The sequence below is a fragment of the Somniosus microcephalus genome, chromosome 3 (genome assembly GCF_052327205.1).
Source record: "Somniosus microcephalus isolate GS21.2 chromosome 3, FLI_Smic_1.0, whole genome shotgun sequence".
Classification (NCBI taxonomy): domain Eukaryota; kingdom Metazoa; phylum Chordata; class Chondrichthyes; order Squaliformes; family Somniosidae; genus Somniosus; species Somniosus microcephalus.
In genome coordinates this window covers 56,333,778-56,353,849 of record NC_140989.1, presented here as the reverse complement: position 1 = coordinate 56,353,849, position 20,072 = coordinate 56,333,778, and the positions used below count along the sequence as shown (strand labels likewise).

General features: G+C 43.4%; 1 protein-coding gene across 2 annotated transcripts in view; it reads right to left on the bottom strand.

Annotated features, from left to right (window-relative positions):
* LOC147121072 (protein kinase C epsilon type) overlaps positions 1-20,072 on the bottom strand; it is a 788,174-nt gene that overhangs the window by 22,336 nt on the left and 745,766 nt on the right. For both annotated transcript variants that reach the window (XM_085980505.1, XM_085980511.1), the window contains 2 exons: positions 16,347-16,485; positions 10,102-10,290 (listed from right to left, as the gene is read on the bottom strand). In XM_085980505.1, the coding sequence (XP_085836631.1) occupies positions 10,102-10,290; positions 16,347-16,485 (328 nt within the window). The remainder of the gene's footprint in view (positions 1-10,101; positions 10,291-16,346; positions 16,486-20,072) is intronic.

The following is a 20,072-nucleotide window of genomic DNA, read 5'->3' as shown; positions in this document are numbered from 1 at the left end:
GTTTCCACTGATTGGGAGAACAGACAAGGAAATTCCAGGTGTAGAAGACATTTTTTGAGCTCCTCAGGTGGCTCAGTGGATAAAGGAGTTGCAGTAGCTTTTTATCTTCATTGCATGGGCAGAAATCTGGCGGGGCGGATAGTTCGCCCTTCATAGAACCTGCCTGATTTCAATTTCATTGAAGTAAATGCAATGAAAATCAAGTCAGTTTTATAAAACCCAGGCAATCTGACCCACCAGATTACTAGCCAGGCAGTGAAGAAGAAAATCTATCCCACTGTTCGTTGAGGTATTGAGGCCATACAGACCAGGAAGGCATCAATTTGACTCTTGACCTGTGTTGGGTCAGCTGATCTCAACAGGGGTGACAACAGGGGCACCACAATTGGTCGCAGGATCACTGGAGTAGTGACAGGGTAGGAGAAAAATGGCAAAGTTCCTCCAGGGGATCTCTATTCAGTGAGCCTCCTGAAAAGTGTGCAGGCATGGATGTTGGGTGAGGATAGGATCAGGCTTATATGTTATGCCTCATACTGCCTGCCAATACTCACTCACAAACGAAGAGTGGTCATTCAGATGAGGTAGTGGAGGACAGCTGGCATCCATGAAATTGTACTCCAGCATGAGCTGGTGATTTCAGAAGAGTAGGGCAGGGGGTGGGGGGTGGATTGGAAAAGATCTTTGTTTCCCAAACACTAATGAATATGTGGAATAGACTTCAGAAATAGTATTTAATATCATGCCAATTAACTGCTCAAAAAGAGAGTTGGATAAATATTTAGTTTGACTGGGATCAAGGTTATAAGGCTATGTTTAGATAGAGATGATCAAATACTGTGTGGAACATGGTGGTTCCTGAACTGTTGATGCCATGATAATGTAATTCAATGGAGTATAACTGGTTAAGAGCGAATAATGAAGATAGATCTTCTAGAATGTCACTTGATTACCTTTGCGGAGGGGCTGAAAGAACATTTGTGCTTTCTTACATTGAGATATAAACTTGAAAATGAAGAAATGGCTTCTCATTCCTGGTATTATTTTAATGCATGTTTACTATACCTATGGCTCTAATAGTTTTACTATAATGAGATGGCCAGAACTGTAAGCAGTATTCAGCTATGGACTAACCAATGTCTTGCACAAATACAACATCATTTTGTTGCTTTTCATTCAATATCCTTGTGTATAAAAACCAGAGGGGCAATTCTAACGCTACCCATCTGCCAAAAACCAGGCGGCCAGGCAGTTAAAATCACCCAGGTTACTTACCTGCCCTGGAGCCGCCACTTACTGATTTTAACCTGCTCTACTGAGCAGGCGGTGAGGATACCCGCCCAATGCTGGCAGTGGCCTTTTATAGATATGCATGTCGGGGCCCGACTGCAAATTTAGCTCGGCAGCTTGAGCGGAAGGCCACAGTGATTTCCCTGCCATGTGAAGACAGTGGGGAAGAGAATCTGGGGCCAAAAGCAGCCCAAACAGATAAGTTTTATACTTTCCTTGTGGGGCCACAGATTTGCTCCCCCTTCCCGATTGTGAGACCCCACCACGGGATGGCCCCAGCAGCCAATCACGGCACTTACCCGCTGTCGGCGGGTGGCCTCCGTGCTGCTCGATTTTATGCCACTTCTCACCAACTGCTTGACTGGAACAGGTGGGAAGGTGACTGGCAGGATTTAACGGAGGCCTGGGAATTAAAATACCCAAGGCCTCAATTCTGGAGCAATGAGTGAGTATGTAACTCACACTGCTGCCCACTCACCCGAAACTAGTACAGAGTTAAAATCGGACCTCAGTAGCCCACGCACCATATTTTATGGCTTTTTAAAAAATCTGCACTCTTACCTTTAAAGAGCTATGCATTTACATCCCTAGGTTTCTCTTGGTCTGAGTATTAAACAAGGCTTTAATCAACTGTTTTTCAACATGGAGATCTAGTTGTTCACTAGTTCCTGTTAAAGAATGTCCTGCACAAGCTGGGCCCATGCCCGAGTATTTATACTCTCCCTGGACAGTGCCACCAGCAGGCCGCCCAGTATTACTTCATAAGTCATTTCCACATGAATGACAGATTCATGTCATAGGGTATACTTCCTTTCACTGTTCTTCTTCCCAAAATGTACTACTTCACATTCTCTGCATTGAACTGCATCTGCTACCTAACAGACCACTCTGCTAACCTGTCTATCTTGCATTCTTCCTATTTGGCTATGACCAAATCATTTATATAAATGGAAATTAATTATGGTTAGAGTATTTCTGTAAATACATTGTAGCGTGTACAGTGAATTACTGCAATTTCTCTTTTGCTTTTTTCACTTAAGTGAGTGGATTTATTCCACAATAGTCACACTCAGAATATAATATATAACCTAATGCATAGGAGTGGGCCTTTGGCGTAGCGGTAGTATCCCCGCTGCTGGGCCAGAAGGCGTAGGGTTTCAAACCCCGCTCCAGACAGTCCCGGCAAGTGGAGTCGGAGCTCCGGCTCTAAATTCTGGGTTGACATCCAGCGGGATACTTGCGTCTATGGGTGTGGGTGTGGGTGGCCCCCCCCCCCCCCTCGTATGGCTTGTGGGAGCCTGTAAAACCCTCCCGCCATAGGACGAACCACCCTAATGGCTGGTACGAAGATGGTTATGGTCACGGAAGGAGCGTTAATCGCGGCCAGGAAATCCTTCCACCACTTCATATAGTTCCCCAAAGGGAACAGTGTGAAGACACGTACGACGACGACCTAATGCATGGTTTAGGCCATTTACTTAGCTAATTAAAGCCTTTTACTAAACATTTTGGAATGTCACTACATTTAACTCAGACATCACTGCTCTCCCTAAATTAAGCAATAATTAACCTTTCCAAATTAGGTTTATTGCATTTTCCAGGGAAAGTACATACATCAAGCAGGCCAAGTACAGCATGGCCCAATTACAAAGCTCCTTCAACTCTGGCCCAGCAGTATGTCTTAGCCCCAGAAGCACACTAACATACAAATTTATTACAGGGCTTGACAGGGTAGATGCAGGGAGGATGTTTCCCCTAGCTGGGGAGTCTAGAACCAGGGGTCACAGACTCAGAATAAGAGGTCGGCCATTTAGGACTGAGATGAGGAGAAATTTCTTCACTCAGAGGGTGGTGAATCTTTGGAATTCTCTACCCTAGAGGGCTGTGGAGGATCAGTCGTTCAGTATATTCAAGACAGAGATCAATAGATTTTTGAATATTAAGGGAATCAAGGGATATGGGGATAGTGCAGGAAAGTGGAAATGAGGTAGAAGATCAGCCATGATCTTACTGAATGGAGGAGCAGACTCAAAGGGCCAAATGGCCTACTCCTGCTTCTATTTCTTATGTTCTTACACCATCTGCTGCACAAATGTGAATTTTCCAAACCCAATACCAACTATTGATACGGTCAAACTTATTTTTGAACAATGAACAGCTTTATGCTATGGGCCTGAACCCACTAGGAGCTTGGTTTAGACAGTCTCAAATTAATTTCATGTAGGCCCCTTACAATGGGTAGAGAGGGGAGACTTTCATTGCTCCAACCTGGGCTGGATTCAATCCCAGGTGCTAATGGTGGAAGGGAAGCATGCTTACCCTCTGTACCCAACAGCCCCCTACAGTAGAACCTGTTTCAAAAGGCCACCTGTATAAAGTGACAACTTCTTCTCCCCAGTATAAATCCCTAGATGGAATCAGTCATGTTAGAAGGCTGTCTTGCACAAATACAAGGGCCCAGAACTTGGTGTCGGGGGCTTGCCGCGCGTGCAAGCCCCCGATGTGCACTCACCCTGCGCGCCGACATCTGAAACCTGGCCCGTAGTGGATTTCCTTTCAGTGGCCAGGTTCTGATGTCGGCGCACTGTGCTAACCTGACCCAGCGGCGTAGTTAGTGCGATGTGCCGGCTGGGATCAGGTGAGCACTGTTCAGCCAATCAGGGGAGGGGAAACTTCATTCATAAGTTTGAGAGTAAGAACTGTCAAACTCATGAGAAGTACTGCACCCAAAACACTACTTAAACTTTAAATAACATTTTAAAAAACATCCCAATCATTAAATTAAGTATAAATAAGTTAAAAAAATAATTTAAACAATAATTTTTTTTTTTGAAAAAAATAAATTTTTAATAAAAAGGGTCTAAAACTAAACTTACCTTATTGTAGGTTCTTTAAAATAATAAACCTGTGGAAAAAAAAATTCTAAATTACACTAAAACACCACTTACCTGTAAAAATAAATACTTACATGTGCTTTTTACAAGCGTAAAGACCGGAGGCCTTTACACATGCGCAAATCCCCCAAAACAGAGGAAATCCAAGACGCACGCGCTGCCCCCTACAGCGCATGCGCTAGCTTCTTCACCTCTTGGGTTAGAGGAGAGGAAATGCCGGTTTTCAGCGCATGCGCTGTGCATGCTGAAAACCGGCATTTCCTCCGGCCAGACGCGTGAGTACCCCTTCCGTACTCACGCGTTTGGGGAGGAATTACTGCCCCAACATCATTTTGTTGCTTTTCATTCAATGTCCTTGTGTATAATTCTAACACTGCCCATCTGCCGAAAACCAGGCGGCCAGGCAGTTAAAATCACCCAGGTTACTTACCCGCCCTGGAGCCACCACTTGCTGATTTTAACCTGCACTTACATTTAAATTGGTAGTCAGTTATTCAGCTTCTAGTTAAATCTGTCATTTTATTTTTCATTTCAAACCTTAAATATACCTAAACCATTCAAAACCAAGGTTTAGAATCTTTTTTATGCTAGATTTACTTTCCTGATTCCATGTTCATAACTTTAAATGCATGTTGTATTGTACAGTTTGTAGCTTGAAATTATCTTAGGGATGCAGGTTTGAATCTCACTCTGTTCAGTTGCTGACTGAGTTGAGTTAAATGCTGAGCAGAGGCTGCAGTATCTCCCAGATGGTGGGGGGGGGCAGGGGGTCATTTGGAAAGGAGTTACACCTGAAGTGGTCCGCCGGCACGCTTGAGGCCTTCCGCGACCGGTGGGCGCCGCGGGGACTAGAGTGCATCATCACCCCGGCCAATCAAATTTTAATTTAATTTGTTAAGTTTTATTTAAAGTTTTATTAAGTTACAGTTGAGTTGTTGAATCACCCAAAATCAGAAGAGTGCACCTGGAGTAGGAAGGGGTGGAGCTCTACTGCAGTCAACTACAAGAGGCACTGGGAGCAGCCTGGGTGCAGCTCGTGCACCTGAGCTCTTGGCTGTAGACATCAGGCCAGGTAGAAGAAGTAAAAGGGATAAAAATACAAAAATATAAAGGGGACAACTGGCTAAAACACTCCATAAAAATTAAAAAATAACAATTATTTTAAATGTTTACATATATCTTTCTCTTAATTTTAAATAGCTATCTGCTCCGTCCTCTTAGGTCAAAGGATCATCATTGAACCTGCTCTCACACCTGTCAATATTGCCCGTGGTCTAGCCCTTAGCAAATGCCAACATTGACACAGGTAAATTACCATTTGATTTTTATAATTTACTGTTTGGATGAAATACACCCTAAACTTTGCCAATACATCCCATCAGTCATCTGAGTATGTTAGTTTGCTGGTTACTGCTACTAATGGAGAATACACCCAGCGATTGGCTATCTGACCTACAATTGCTAATAATTAATTTTTGTGTATAGGCAATTAAAAGTAAATATACCTACACCTCATAGAACACCATGCCCTTCCTTGTCAGTTCTGCACAGTGGTTTGTTTTAATAATTCAGAAGTAGTGTAACTATTTTTTTTTGTCCAAGCTATTGGGAGATGGTATAGACAACACTGTGTCATAATCCAAGATCAAATGTCAAGCTGCACAATGTTAGGAAACCAAACCTTCCAATTCAAATCCCCAGTTAACATACAAAAATAAATCTCCCCAGTCGCCTACTTAATTCCAGTGCCTCTTCCTGTTCTCTACCTATACAACCGACAGAAGCTAGACAACAAAAGCTACAAGGACTCGACGCTCTGCAGTTACTGTGGCAACTACTATGCGCAATATTAACTCATACTTTGTTAATTGTAGGATTACTAATGACACAGTAAAAGCCAGCAATGCTCCCAAGAAAACTCTCCCATGAAAAAAGCATTGATAGATAAAGACCTTAGAAATTGCTTTGAAAGCAGTCTCAGTCGGACAATTAGAAACTACCACCATTATAATCACGTGTCATTGAAGTGAAAAGTGCAGCATCCACTCAAACCTTGGTTTCATTTGGCTCTAAGAATTACGTGTAAAACCAAACAAAATTGTCAGTGTGATACTTCAACTGAACTTTTGCAAAGTCGCCAGAATGACACAATGTTATCTCGCATAAGAAAGGGGGAAAGGGTCATGTCTTCCTAAAAAGTACTTTTATTTGTCTTGATGAAGAGGGGAAAAAAACAGGCTAAAAGTCATAGAAATGCCACATGCAAGTAACTATAAACAAATGGAACCAGAATGATGCAAGCAGTGATACATGTATGCCATAAAATGGATCCTGGGAGTAGCTTTGTCACCTGCTGAAATGTAATTCGCATGTTTCATTTCAGCAATGTATAACTGTTAAATGGTTACAGACACAAACATTGAGATTGGTCAGCACAGAGGGAGCCAACTCTAATGTGACCCTCTTGGATTTTGGCGGCTATCCTGATGGAGTATTTCTGAGGTATCGAGGTAACCAGTTAGCATTTACAAAAGCAAAATTAGACAGAGGTACATTCATCCCGACAATTTGATCTTCACTGCCAACATGAGTCTTATTTGTCTAGTTTGGTGAAAACCTAATAAAGTGTTGTTGTTGAGTTGTCACTGTAGCTTCTCTTCCTTTTCCCCACTTTTTATATTAAAACACATCTTTCTCTCTCTGTAGATGTTGCTATCCCCTCAACTACTCATATTTCCCCAGCTTTGAGGTAGGATATTCAACTTGGTGCTCTGTAACTGGCCAATAGGATGTGCATATTAGTGCATGGATTATTCATCATCAGATTCACCTTCCTTTCTGAGCAGAAATGCCTAGCCTACAACTGCACCATAATTTAGTGTTTGTGCTGTGAAGCACAGATAGATTCCAGAAGCAGTTGTTAAAGGGCTCCAAAGTCTGACAATAGGAAGTTAAGGATCGATATTGCTGAAAGTTTACTGCCCTAAGGTGAAATTTTAAAAATGTATATTTTAGCGGTTAAATGTATTGTCTGGTGTGCTGTTGAGCCATACAGACCAGCAAGGTCCCAGGATCATTGATCAGTGTGTATTGCATTAGCTGATCTCAGTGAGGGCTGTAGTAGGGGCACTACTATTGAGCTTTGCACCTCTGAGCTATGGAGGGTCAAAAATTAGCAAGGGCTCCTGCTCCTGATCACTATCCAATAACTCTAACTGGAACATGTATGTGCATGTGTACATTGGGAAAGACATTGGCTGAGGATAGGCCCTGATGCCCTCCAAGGTAGAAGCCTGCTAGCATGTGTTGTCTACACTTAAATCTGAAGAATAGGCTGTTAGGAGAGGTATGAGAAGGTGTTTAGCATCCATGGAACCATTGCCCAGTGTGAGGCAGCACTTTTAGGAGTTTTCATTGTACCTGTTTTAAACACTGCATTTGATGAGAAAAGAAAGTTGTGCATTTGATTTGGTGATAAAGCAAAAGAGCTTCTTAATACTGCGGATAGGTAAGTCCAGGGAAGCTTTAGCCAACTGCCTGGCTCTGCACCAGCTTGATATCATCAAAGAAATGAGCCAAAGACTTAGGGCTTAGAAAGGCTGTCACTCCTTCAAATTAACAATAGGAAAATCACATCAATAAGAGAGCAAGAGGGTGGAAAATATGATGGAAGACAAAGTAATGAAAGACAAGAATAAATGAAAAGAAAATGAAGGAAATGAGTATAAACATAGAAAAGTGAAAGAAGACAACTAAGATCTGGTTGTGAAGATCAAAATATGTTGGAAATATGTATTAAAAGAAAAATGGAATAGAAAATTGCAGATTTTCCTTAATGCCAGTGCTACAAATTCTTTTTATATTAACGTGGACATGTGCCGTTTTCCCTTCAAATGTGAAACATAAACAGGTCATTTGGTCCAATAGATCTTACTCTCACCCATTTACCTTCTTATCATATCACTCAATCTCTTCCAGAAACATATTTAATTATCTAGTGGACTAATTTTCCCATTAAAAAAAACAGGTGGGTTTGGAGCGTGGGGTCAGTTAAATTGTTAAAAACGGGATTCCCGACCTGATTCCACCTCCAACCCGTCCACTTCTGGTTTTGCTGGAGGTGGGACGGGGGCGGACAACCAACCCGCTCCCAGTGGGGGGGGGGCGTTACTTCAATTTAAATATTGTAATGAGGCTGGAAGCCTCCAGTTTCGCCTCCATTTTGAATTTAACTGCCTGGGGACAGGTTTCAGTTAAACCGAGGTGGGGACTGCTGCATCCAGGAGGTAGGTGGCTTTATACCTACCTCCTGGATCTAGGGTCCCGACCGTACCCACCCGCCCGCGATCGGAGACCCCCTCACGAAGCCTCCAATCGCATTCCCATGCTCCCACCCACCCCAAACGATGATGATGAGGCCGGCCCCAATCCTCCGGCCCCCCTGCCGATTCTCCACCACCCTCCCGATCCCTGGCCGACGCCCCCCAACCGTGATCCCCGATCCCCTGCCGATCCTGCAACCCACCCGCTGATCCTTTCACCCCCCTCCCGATTGCCGACCCCCTTCCCGATTGCTGAACCCCTCCCGCCGATTGCCGACCCCCCACCAATTGCCAACCCCGGACCGACCACTCGCAACTGAGGCCTACCCGCCCGCAGCCAGCCTCTCAAGCTGGCTGGCTGCGAGCGGGAAACTGAGGCCTCACATTCAAATTAAGCCCTGCTGGTAAAGTCAGCAGGGCCTGCGGGAAACCTGGCCTTGGACCACCCCCCGAAGAAAATTCCGGCCATACTGTTTGCTTTAATGGGCTTCCCTGGCAAATTATGCCAAATTGATCAATTGTAGAGTTGCTATGACTTCATGGTAAGAGACTAGCACCTACTGGGTAATAATTTTAGGTCTATATTTTTGGGCCATCTTCTTCTTGACCACTAGATTTACTAAGGGGAACTTACAAGGCACTTGCTCTGCCCAGAAGGCACTCTAGATTGCATCAGGTTCCTATCCACGTGATAGGACTCTGATTTGCATAGATTAATGAGGCTCTTGTCTGACTTGGGCAGGTGCTTGGGCCACCAAGTGGAAGGCCCAAGTTAAAATGGCGGGGGAGTGGTTATGGGCTGGTAAGTTGACCAACTCGATTTTAACTCTGCTACTGCCCTGTTTTTCTGTTCAATTATCTTAAATATAATCATAAAGAATCCATTCCCAATGCCTGCATTTTATCTTAAAAAGTGCTTTAAAAGCCACTAACCAGTTGTCATTGTAGCTTCTCTTCCCTTCTCCCACTTTTTCTCTAAATCACTTCCCGCTCTCTCTTTAGATGTTCCTCTCCTCTCGAATACCCATTGTTCCCTAGCTTTGAGGTAGGATAGAGAGTGAAAACTGGAATTTGAACTTGGGCTCGAAAATAAAGTCCATTACTCTATCACCAGAGGTACATTATTAAATTATCGAGATAGAGGGTTCATGTTCACAGATGTACAGGCATCATAACAACAATTATTTCCAATGCCTTACTGCTCAGGGGTTGGTGGTAACTAATTCACTGGAATAGTTGGACAAGATATTTTAAAACTTTGGAACACCAGCTGGCAGCAAAACAAAAGTGTTTGTGACATTTGATAAGTTTGGAAAGAACAGACTTCTCTGCTGTATAAAGGCCGGCAAGAAAAATTCACAACGATATAAATATAAGCCAGTACAAACATATACACATCACAAAACATTCTGTCCTTTTCCCACAAGTTGTGTAATTCATCCCAAGTCCCCCTGTCCTAGCTGTGGCACTATGAACTGTGTTTCAACTCCCACTGGTGGATACTCAAAGTTAATAAATCCAGTTTTAATTACAACTAACTCAAAGCAAAGTAGGGAGGGGGAGGGGGAGGGGGCAGTAAAAGGGTGTGGGCAACCCACCGCTTTCAGAATGCTGACTGCTTCCTTACTGAGCCAGACTGGGTACAACACGTCGTCGTGCAAGATAGACTCGAAAAGGTCGTCTTCATTGTCAGCCTCGAAAGGTGGCTGGCCGGCCATCATCTCATACATCAGGACCCCCAAAGCCCACCAGTCCACTGAAGGGCCGTACTCTAATTCCTGTAGGATCTAGTCAGAAAGGCAAGCAGATGTTAAACAAATGTACTGCGCTGCTCAGCCCTGATACAATTCATTACTTATTTTAGACAATTACTTTGAGAATGTTTACCCTCCAGCTACTTCCTTGATTCATAACATGTACACTCAAGGCCTCCAGTATTTCTGATGAATTTTCCCAGATGGCCATAAATGGACAGTTAATATAATTTACTGTTTTAAACACCTTTCAACCTGCTTTTAACATGTAATGTGCCCTTTTTGAAAATACTAACGACATTGCCAAATAATGGGGGTGAAAATTCAACTTGGGCGGGGGACGCAAAACAGGTGGTGGTGGATCAGGTGCCGTTATACATCCCACCTGATTTTCTTTTCTAGTGAAGTCAATGGATAGGATAATAAGCGGGAGGTGGGGGTGGGGGAGAAGAGGAGGGTCTATAATGGGCGGCCAATCTGCTCCTGCCCGTTTTACACCCCACCAAAGATGAATTTTACCCCCAGTAGTAAGTGAAATCTAGGCTACAAGTGGAATATTTTCTTTACTACATGAACATTTATAAGTGGAAATACTGTACGAATAATGTATATGTAGGTATACATTATATGTATTTGGTTATCCCCCTCCCCCAACCTTCTCCCCTCCTTTATTGATGGGCAGCACTCATGCTCTGGTGTTGTTTCCCAGGCATTAGCAACCCTCAGGTACCCCACTCAAGTGGCCATAGCCAGCGAATGTCTGCGTGCCTGCTAACAGGCTATTCTAACCTAGGCTCATACATGTCCGCTATCCGGTAACGGTCTCTGGATTCTGATGAGGAATGGGAACCTTGGGTGATTTGTCCGCCTCCCAACTCTGAGTACCTCAAGAACAGCTAACTCAGCATATATCAGAAGCAGAACTTGGCATCCTCCTACTTTGTTTAGATCAGTATCACATCTTATAATGGATATACCCATCGACTAATCGGGGTGGCCCTGATTTAGCTTTGTTGTATCTAAAGCTCACTCTTTATGGAACTGCACCAAGCACAAGAACACTGTGTTGTAGAAAGCCCACACAAGTGCAAAATTCTCCACCAAAATTCTTATTTTCACAATAATTCAACTTATAAATGTTCATGAAGTAAATAAAGGAAGAACTTGCATTTATATAGTGCCTTTCATGACCTCTGGACATCCCAAAGCGCCTTGCAGCCAAGTAGTCACTGTTGTAGGGAAACGCGGCAGCCAATTTGAACACCACAAGCTCCCACAAACAGCAATGAGTTAATGACCAAATAATGTGTTTTTAGTGATGTAGGTTGAGGGATAAATATTGTCCCAGGCACCAGGAGAAATCCCCTGCTCTTCTTCGAATATTGCCATAGGGACTTTAACATCCGCCTGAGAGGGCAGATCGGACCTCGGTTTAACGTCTCATCTGAAAGACGGCACCTCCAACAGTGCAGCACTCCTTCAGTACTGCACTGGAGTGTTAGTCTGGATTATGTGCTCAAGTCTCTGGACTTGAACCCACAACCTTCTGATTCAGAGGCGAAAGTGCTACCACTGAACCAAGGTTGACATCTTAAAAAGTTTAAGAAATAATCCTTCTGTTGATTCGGTAGTCTTCAGTTCACATCTGTAGTCCTTCATAAAGACTTCAGTGACAGAGTTCAGATTTGTATTCATAAATGACTCTACGAATTAGCCATCATACAGCATCCAACTCGATACAGCAGTCACTTTACAAACATCAGTATTTGAGTGTTTGATCATTTTTGCATTATGTTACAGTGACTGCTCTACTTTGCTTCATTCACATGCTACACCAGAGTAAGAGATGAACATTTATGCTGATGATCTGTCATGCAACAGCAACAACAACAACTTGTATTTATATAGCGCCTTTAACATAGTAAAATGTCCCAAGGCGCTGCACAGGAGTATTTTAAGACAAAAAATTTTGACACCGATCCACATAAGGATAAATTAGGGCAGGTGACCAAAAGCTTGGTCAAAGAGGTAGGTTTTAAGGAGTGTCTTAAAGGAGGAAAGAGAGGTAGCGAGGCAGATAGATTTAGGGAGGGAATTCCAGAGCTTAGGGCCTAGGCAACAGAAGGCACGGCCACCAATGGTTGAGTGATTATAATCAGGGATCCTCAAGAGGGCAGAATTAGAGGAGCGCAGATATCTCAGGGGGTTGTGGGGCTGGAGGAGATTACAGAGATAGGAAGGGGTGAGGCCCTGGAGGGATTTGAAAACAAGGATGAAAATTTTGAAATCGAGGCGCTGCTTAACCGGGAGCCAATGTAGGTCAGCGAGCACAGGGGTGATGGGCGAACGGGACTTGGTGTGAGTTAGGACATGGGCAGCCGAGTTTTGGATGACCTTACGTTTACGTAGGGTGGATTGTGGGAGGCCAGCCAGGAGTGCGTTGGAATAGTCAAGTCTAGAGGTAACAAAGGCATGGATGAGGGTTTCAGCAATGGATGAGCTGAGGCAAGGGCAGAGATGGGTGATGTTGCAGAGGTAGAAGTAGGCGCTCTTTGTTATGCTGTGGATATGTGGTCAGAAGCTCATTTCAGGGTCAAATATGACACCAAGGTTGTGAACAGTGTGGTTCAGCCTCAGACAGATGTTAGGGAGAGGGATGGAGTCAATGGCTAGGGAACAGAGTTTGTGGCAGGAACCGAAAACAATGGCTTCGGCTTTCCCAATATTTAACTGGGAAATTCTTGAGATTCGTAGCTCAGCTGTGTTTTCTAGAGGATGTGCACTGCAGATACTTCCCCAAAAAGGAGCGGGAATCAGGAGGCTAATCAACTTATGCACATTTCCTAGTGTCCAGGTTACAATATGGAATTGGCAGCCGACTCTCTCAGTTATTGAATGGAGTTGGGGAAACCAAAGAAGTAAACGTTTTGCAAAAGAAGGGTGCAAATACATTCAAAAATAGAGCAAATCTATACAAGTGTGCTGTATTTGGTGAATTTTGCAAGAATTGATTCACTGAAAAACATTATGGTCCTGATCTTTTTTGTGATGGGCCCTTGCAGTCAGAATCGGGGGAATTTATAATGGGAAACAAGGAAATGGCAGACCAACTAAATGCATACTTTGGTTCTGTCTTCACAAAGGAGGACACAAATAACCTCCCAGAGATGCCGGGGAACATAGGGTCTGATGAAAGCGAGGAACTGAAAGAAATCAGTATTTGTAGGAAAATGGTGTTAGGAAAATTGATGGGACTGAAGGCCGATAAATCCCCAGGGCCTGATGGTCTACATCCCAGGGTACTTAAGGAAGTGGCCCTAGAGATAGTAGATGCACTACTGATCATCTTCCAGAACTCGATAGACTCTGGAACGGTACCCATGGATTGGAGGGTAGCTAATGTTACCACACTATTCAAAAAAGGTGGTAGAGAAAAAGCCTGACATCGGTAGTGGGGAAAATGCTAGAGTCTATTATAAAAGATGTAATAGCAGAGCACTTGGAAAGCAGTGACAGGATCGGACAAAGTCAACATAGATTTACAAAAGGTAAATCATGCTTGACTAATCTACTGGAATTTTTTGAGGATGTAACTGGTAAAATAGATAAGGGAGAACCAGTGGATGTGGTGTATTTGGACTTTCAGAAGGCTTTCGATAAGGTCCCACACAAGAGATTAGCGTGCAAAATTAAGGCACATGGGATTGGGGGCAAGGTATTGACTTGGATAGAGAACTGGTTGGCGGACAGAAAGCAAAGAGTTGGAATAAACGGGTCGTTTTCCGAGTGGCAGGCAGTGACTAGTGGGGTACCGCAAGGATCGGTCCTAGGACCCCAGCTGTTCACAATATATATTAATGATCTGGATGAGGGAATTGGATGTAATATCTCCAAATTTGCAGACGACACAAAGCTGGGCGGGAGGGTAAGCTGCGAGGAGGATGTCAGGAAACTCCAGTACGATTTGGACAGGTTGGGTGATTGGGCAGAAACATGGCAAATGCACTATAATGTGGATAAATGTGAGGTTATCCACTTTGGTGGCAAAAACAGGAAGGCAGATTATTATTTGAATGGCAATAGATTGGGAGAAGGGGAAGTGCAAAGAGACCTGGGTGTCCTTGTGCACCAGTCGCTGAAGGTAAGCATGCAGGTGCAGCAGGCGGTTAAGAAGGCAAATGGTATGTTGGCCTTCGTAGCAAGAGGGTTCGAGTACAGGAACAAGGATGTCTTGCTACAGTTGTACAGGGCCTTGGTGAGACCGCACCTTGAGTATTGTGTGCAGTTTTGGTCACCATACCTGAGGAAGGACGTTCTTGCCATGGAGGGAGTGCAGCGAAGATTCACCAGGCTGATACCTGGGATGGCAGGAATGACGTATGAGGAGAGATTGTGTCGATTGGGCTTATACTCACTGGAGTTTAGAAGATTGAGAGGGGATCTCATCGAAACCTATAAAATTCTGTCAGGTCTGGACAGACTAGAAGCAGGAAGGATGTTTCTGATGGCCGGGGAGTCCAGAACCAGGGGTCATAGTCTAAGGATAAGGGGTAAGCCATTTAGGACTGAAATGAGGAGGAATTTCTTCACCCAGAGTGTGGTGAACCTGTGGAATTCTCTGCCACAGAGGGCAGTGGAGGCCAGTTCATTAAATATATTCAAGAAAGAGTTGGATATGTTTCTTGAGGCTGAAGGGATCAAGGGATATGGGGAAAAGGCGGGGACAGGGTACTGAGTTTGGATGATCAGCCATGATCACATTGAATGGCGGAGCAGGCTCGAAGGGCCGAATGGCCTACTCCTGCTCCTATCTTCTATGTTTCTATGTTTATCATGTTGGTGTGGGACTGGAGTCACATGTAGGCCAGACTGGGTAAGAATGGCAGGTTTCCTTCCTAATGGACATTAGATTGGTTTCTTGGGACATCCTGAGGACATGAAAGGCACTACATAAATTCAAGTTCTCTATTTACTAGCTATTTAGCATCAAAGGGAGAGCAACACTGTCACTGCAACAAGCTCATTCTGATGCCCATGAGAGGTTATGTGACAGCACAGCATGTTGGTGCACCATCCGTGCCATGAAGCAGCAGGATCTGGTTTTACACCTTCACAACTAGGGATGGGCAATGAATGCAGCTTTGCCAGCCTCACCCACATCCCATGAACAACATTTAAAAAAATTGCAGCATGTGAATTTTTTGAGCTCAGCTGAGCCATGAGGGAAACAGTCAACCCCAGGTCTTCTGTACCTCCTAGTTGGCTGTTTACAGATCATCAGTGGCAGACACCCAACCTCTTGGTGTATGGTGTAGAAGATGGAAAGATAGGGGCCACTAAAAGAACTGAAAAAAATTGAAGCGATTCAAGATTATTTTATGCCATATGTAACTGGTACAATGGAATGCTTACTCCCCACTCACTCCCACAATATAAGTATAAATATAAAAAGCAAAAATAAAACAAGTATAAATATAGAAACAATAGCAAATAAACAAATAAGTATAGCAATGACAGTCCAAGTTGCAGGATATAATGAATAGTGCAAAAGCGAGGTAGACAAAAGGTGATTTATATACAAATTACAAATCTTCCTACTAAATCCATTAAAAAAAACTAGCTGAAGAGATAAAGGCAAGAGGCCAATCGTACCTCCATCTTTCTACACCCAGAGAACTGAGATAGTCTGGCCTGTTGACTTCTCCATGATCAACATAATGCTGCTGACCACTGCTCCATATTGGTTGACAGGAGATGCCCTTTTTTTTTGGAAAGGATATGTCTTCCTGCTGATTTTTTGCTCCCTCAAAATTGACTTCTGTGCCATGGCATAATGCTTCACCTAAGAGACCACCCAACATCCAACAAAACTCACCAACTGAGGGGTATCCAATTGTGAATGTTAATCCAGCCTGGGATTTGACGTCACACTCCCTGTAGGCATCTAACACTCTATGGCAAGATTTAAATTATAATTTTTAACTTCTTACTGTAAAAGCGGCTGTAAAACCAATTGTTTCACGCACACTCAGAGCAAATTTACTACAGTATATTGGTATATAAAGATCAAGGAGAGACATCAAACATACCTCAGGGGCAATGTAATCAGGTGTACCACAGAAGGTAGTAGTTGTGATACCGTTCAGAATGCCTTCTTTGCACATGCCGAAGTCAGCCAACTTGCAGTGCCCCTCAGCATCCAGTAAGATGTTGTCCAGTTTAAGATCTCTGTAAGTAACAAACAAACGTCCTAATTATTAGTTGTAATGTACTTGCTATTTCACTTGAGCAGGTCTAGCTAGATGGGTGAGAGAGTTGGATCTCAAACCAGCGTACTAAGCTTAAATAAAGAAAACTATGAAGGTATGAGAGCAGAGTTGACTAAAGTGGACTGGGAAAATAGATTAAAGTGTAAGACGATACATGAGCAGTGGTGTACATTCAAAGAGATATTTCACAACTTTCAAGAAAAATATATTCCGTGGGAAAAGGGGCGTAAAAGAAAAGACAGCCATCCATGGCTAAGTAAAGCAATAAAGGATAGTATCCGACTGAAAACAAGGGCATATAAAGTAGCCAAATCTAGTGGGAGGATAGAAGATTGGGAAGCATTTAAAAGCCAGCAAAGAATAACTAAAAGATTAATTAAGAAAGGGAAGATAGATTATGAAAGTAAACTAGCAAAAAATATAAAAACAGATAGCAAGAGTTTCTACAGTTATATAAAAAGAAAAAGGGTGGCTAAAGTGAATGTTGGTCCCTTAGAGGGCGAGACCGGGAAATTAGTGTTGGGGAACATGGAGATGGCAAAAACGCTGAACAAATATTTTGTATCAGTCTTTACAGTAGAGGACATTAAAAATATCCCAACACTGGACAAGCAGGGGGCTATAGGGGGGGAGGAGCTAAACACGATTAAAATCACTAAGGAGGTGGTACTCGGTAAGATAATGGGACTAAAGGCAGATAAATCCCCTGGACCTGATGGCTTACATCCTAGGGTCTTGAGAGAAGTGGCGGTGGGGATTGCGGATGCATTAGTGGTAATTTTCCAGAACTCCCTGGATTCAGGTAAGGTCCCAGCAGATTGGAAAACTGCTAATGTAATGCCCTTATTTAAAAAGGGAAGTAGACAAAAGGCTGGAAACTGTAGACCAGTTAGCCTAACATCTGTGGTTGGTAAAATGTTGGAGTCCATTATTAAGGAAGCAGTAACAGGACATTTGGATAAGCATAATTTAATAGGACAGAGTCAGCATGGTTTTATGAAGGGGAAGTCATGTTTGACAAATTTGCTCGAAATCTTTGAGGATGTAACAAACAGGGTGGATAAAGGGGAACCAGTGGATGTGGTGTATTTGGACTTCCAAAAGACATTTGACAAGGTGCCACACAAAAGATTACTGCACAAGATAAAAAATCACGGGATTGGGGGTAATATACTGGCATGGGTGGAAGATTGGCTATCTAACAGAAAACAGAGTTGGGATAAATGGTTCATTCTCGGGTTGGCAATCTGTGACTAGTGGTGTTCCGTAGGGGTCAGTGCTGGGACCCCAACTCTTTACAATATATATATACGATTTGGAGGAAGGGACCGAGTGCAACATATCCAAGTTTGCCGATGATACAAAGATGGGAGGGAAAGCAGTGAGTGAGGAGGACATAAAAAACCTGCAAAAGGACATAGACAGGCTAAGTGAGTGGGCAGAAATTTGGCAGATGGAATATAATGTTGCAAAGTGTGAGGTTATGCACTTTGGCAGAAAAAAATCAAAGAGCAAGTTATTATCTAAATGGAGAGAAACTGCAAAGTGCTACAGTACAAAGGGATCTGGGAGTCCTGGTGCATGAAACACAGAAGGTTAGTGTAAGAATTCGCAATAATTTACAGTTCTGAAGATTCATGTTTTTGATTAAAGGATCCCTGAGCGATGTGCTTTTAACTTTCCAGGGATAAAATGGCTGTCACCACATGGCCGAAGACAAGGACAATGCTTTGTTTCCAAAGCAACTGAATGCTATTAGCATTTGTTTAGATACACCTGAAACTGCAGAAGAGACGTTTGCACCTTGAATGGGAAGCGTTAACTTTAAATGGGTTTCCAATCACCCAGTACTGGACAATGGAGCAGATGTATCTCCCTTTTGTTTCAGCAAAGGGAGCTCTGAAAATCACATTAACTCAATCTAACCACTTTGAGTTAGCCTATCACAGCTTTGGGGTTAATTTTGCACACAGCCCTGGCAAGGCAGGATGTGAGGGGCTCACCAGGTATAAAGATAGGGCTGAGAAGCCAGCTTTCCCTCTTGACTTCCTGGGACGATAGGTGAGCTCTCTCTCTCTCTCTCTCTTCGCTGGACCATGTGAGCAGAGATTTTCTGACTCTCAACAAGGCAACCTAGCAGGAGTTAAGGGGGGATGGTGATTTAAGGGAATTGCTAAGATTGTTTAAATACATTGTAGCCATTGTACCCCTCGTTTTTGCCGTGTGTACCCCCTTGATATATAGTTTTACAATTTTACTGTGTTCATGTGGGATAGTTTGATATTGTGATTATAGTTTCTTTTAGTTAATAAAGATTGATATTTTTTTCTCTCATCCAAACCACGTGTTCCGTTTTAATATCATTAATTATAAGTTCCTCCACTCAGAACTAAAGGAGGGGTAGCGATTCAAAACCGCTGTTTTAAAATTGGTTTTATTGGAATTGGTCTGATGTGCAGGCAAAGGCTGCAAGACCAGGAAAATTACTTTAAACCAGTTTAAAGGAAACCCCCGTAATCCTTACAGTTAGTATGCAGGTACAGCAGGTGATCAGGAAGGCCAATGGAATCTTGGCTTTTATTGCAAAAGGGATGGTGTGGCGGAGCCACCAGGGGATTCAGGACAATTGTTTATAATTCCTTTAACAGCAATGTAGTGCAACCGGGGGCTGCACCTTTAATGTATCTGTTAACTGTACTATGGCTTCTTTCCTTTACTCTGCGTGATGACGTCATGCCGCCCGTCACGTGATCCCCCAACGGCAGGAAGAACGTGATGACGTCATGACGTCAGTGCTCGGAACCTTCTAGCAGTTCTAGAGAGGCTTTCAACCAGACCAGACCTATTTGCATTGTATCCAGCAGTTTACTGTTTAACTTCGTTTGTTCATTAAATTTTATCGTTTTTGGTTCTCTGCGTCGATCTCAATTCTTCAGCTAGGAACCTCCGTTCCTACAATGGAGTATAAAAGCAGGGAAGTCTTGCTTCAGTTATACAGGGTACTGGTGAGGCCACACCTGGAATACTGCGTACAGTTTTGGTTTCCATATTTAAGAAAAGATATACAGTACTTGCTCTCGAGGCAGTTCAGAGAAGGTTCACTCGGTTGATTCCGGAGATGAGGGGGTTGACTTATGTGGAAAGGCTGAGTAGGTTGGGCCTCTACTCATTGGAATTCAGAAGAATGAGAGGCGATCTTATCGAAACATATAAGATTGTGAGGGGGCTTGATCAGGTGGATGCGGGGAGGATGTTTCCACTGGTGGGTGAGACTAGAACTAGGGGGCATAATCTTAGAATAAGGGGCTGCCCTTTCAAAACTGAGATGAGGAGAAACTTCTTCACTCAGAGGGTAGTAAATCTATGGAATTTGCTACCTCAGAGAGCTGTGGAAGCTGCAACATTAAATAAATTTAAAACGGAGATAGACAGTTTCCTAGCTGATAAGGGAATTAGGGGCTACGGGGAGCGGGCCGGGAAGTGGACGTGAGTCTAGGTTCGGATCAGTCATGATCCTATTGAATGGCGGAGCAGGCTCGAGGGGCC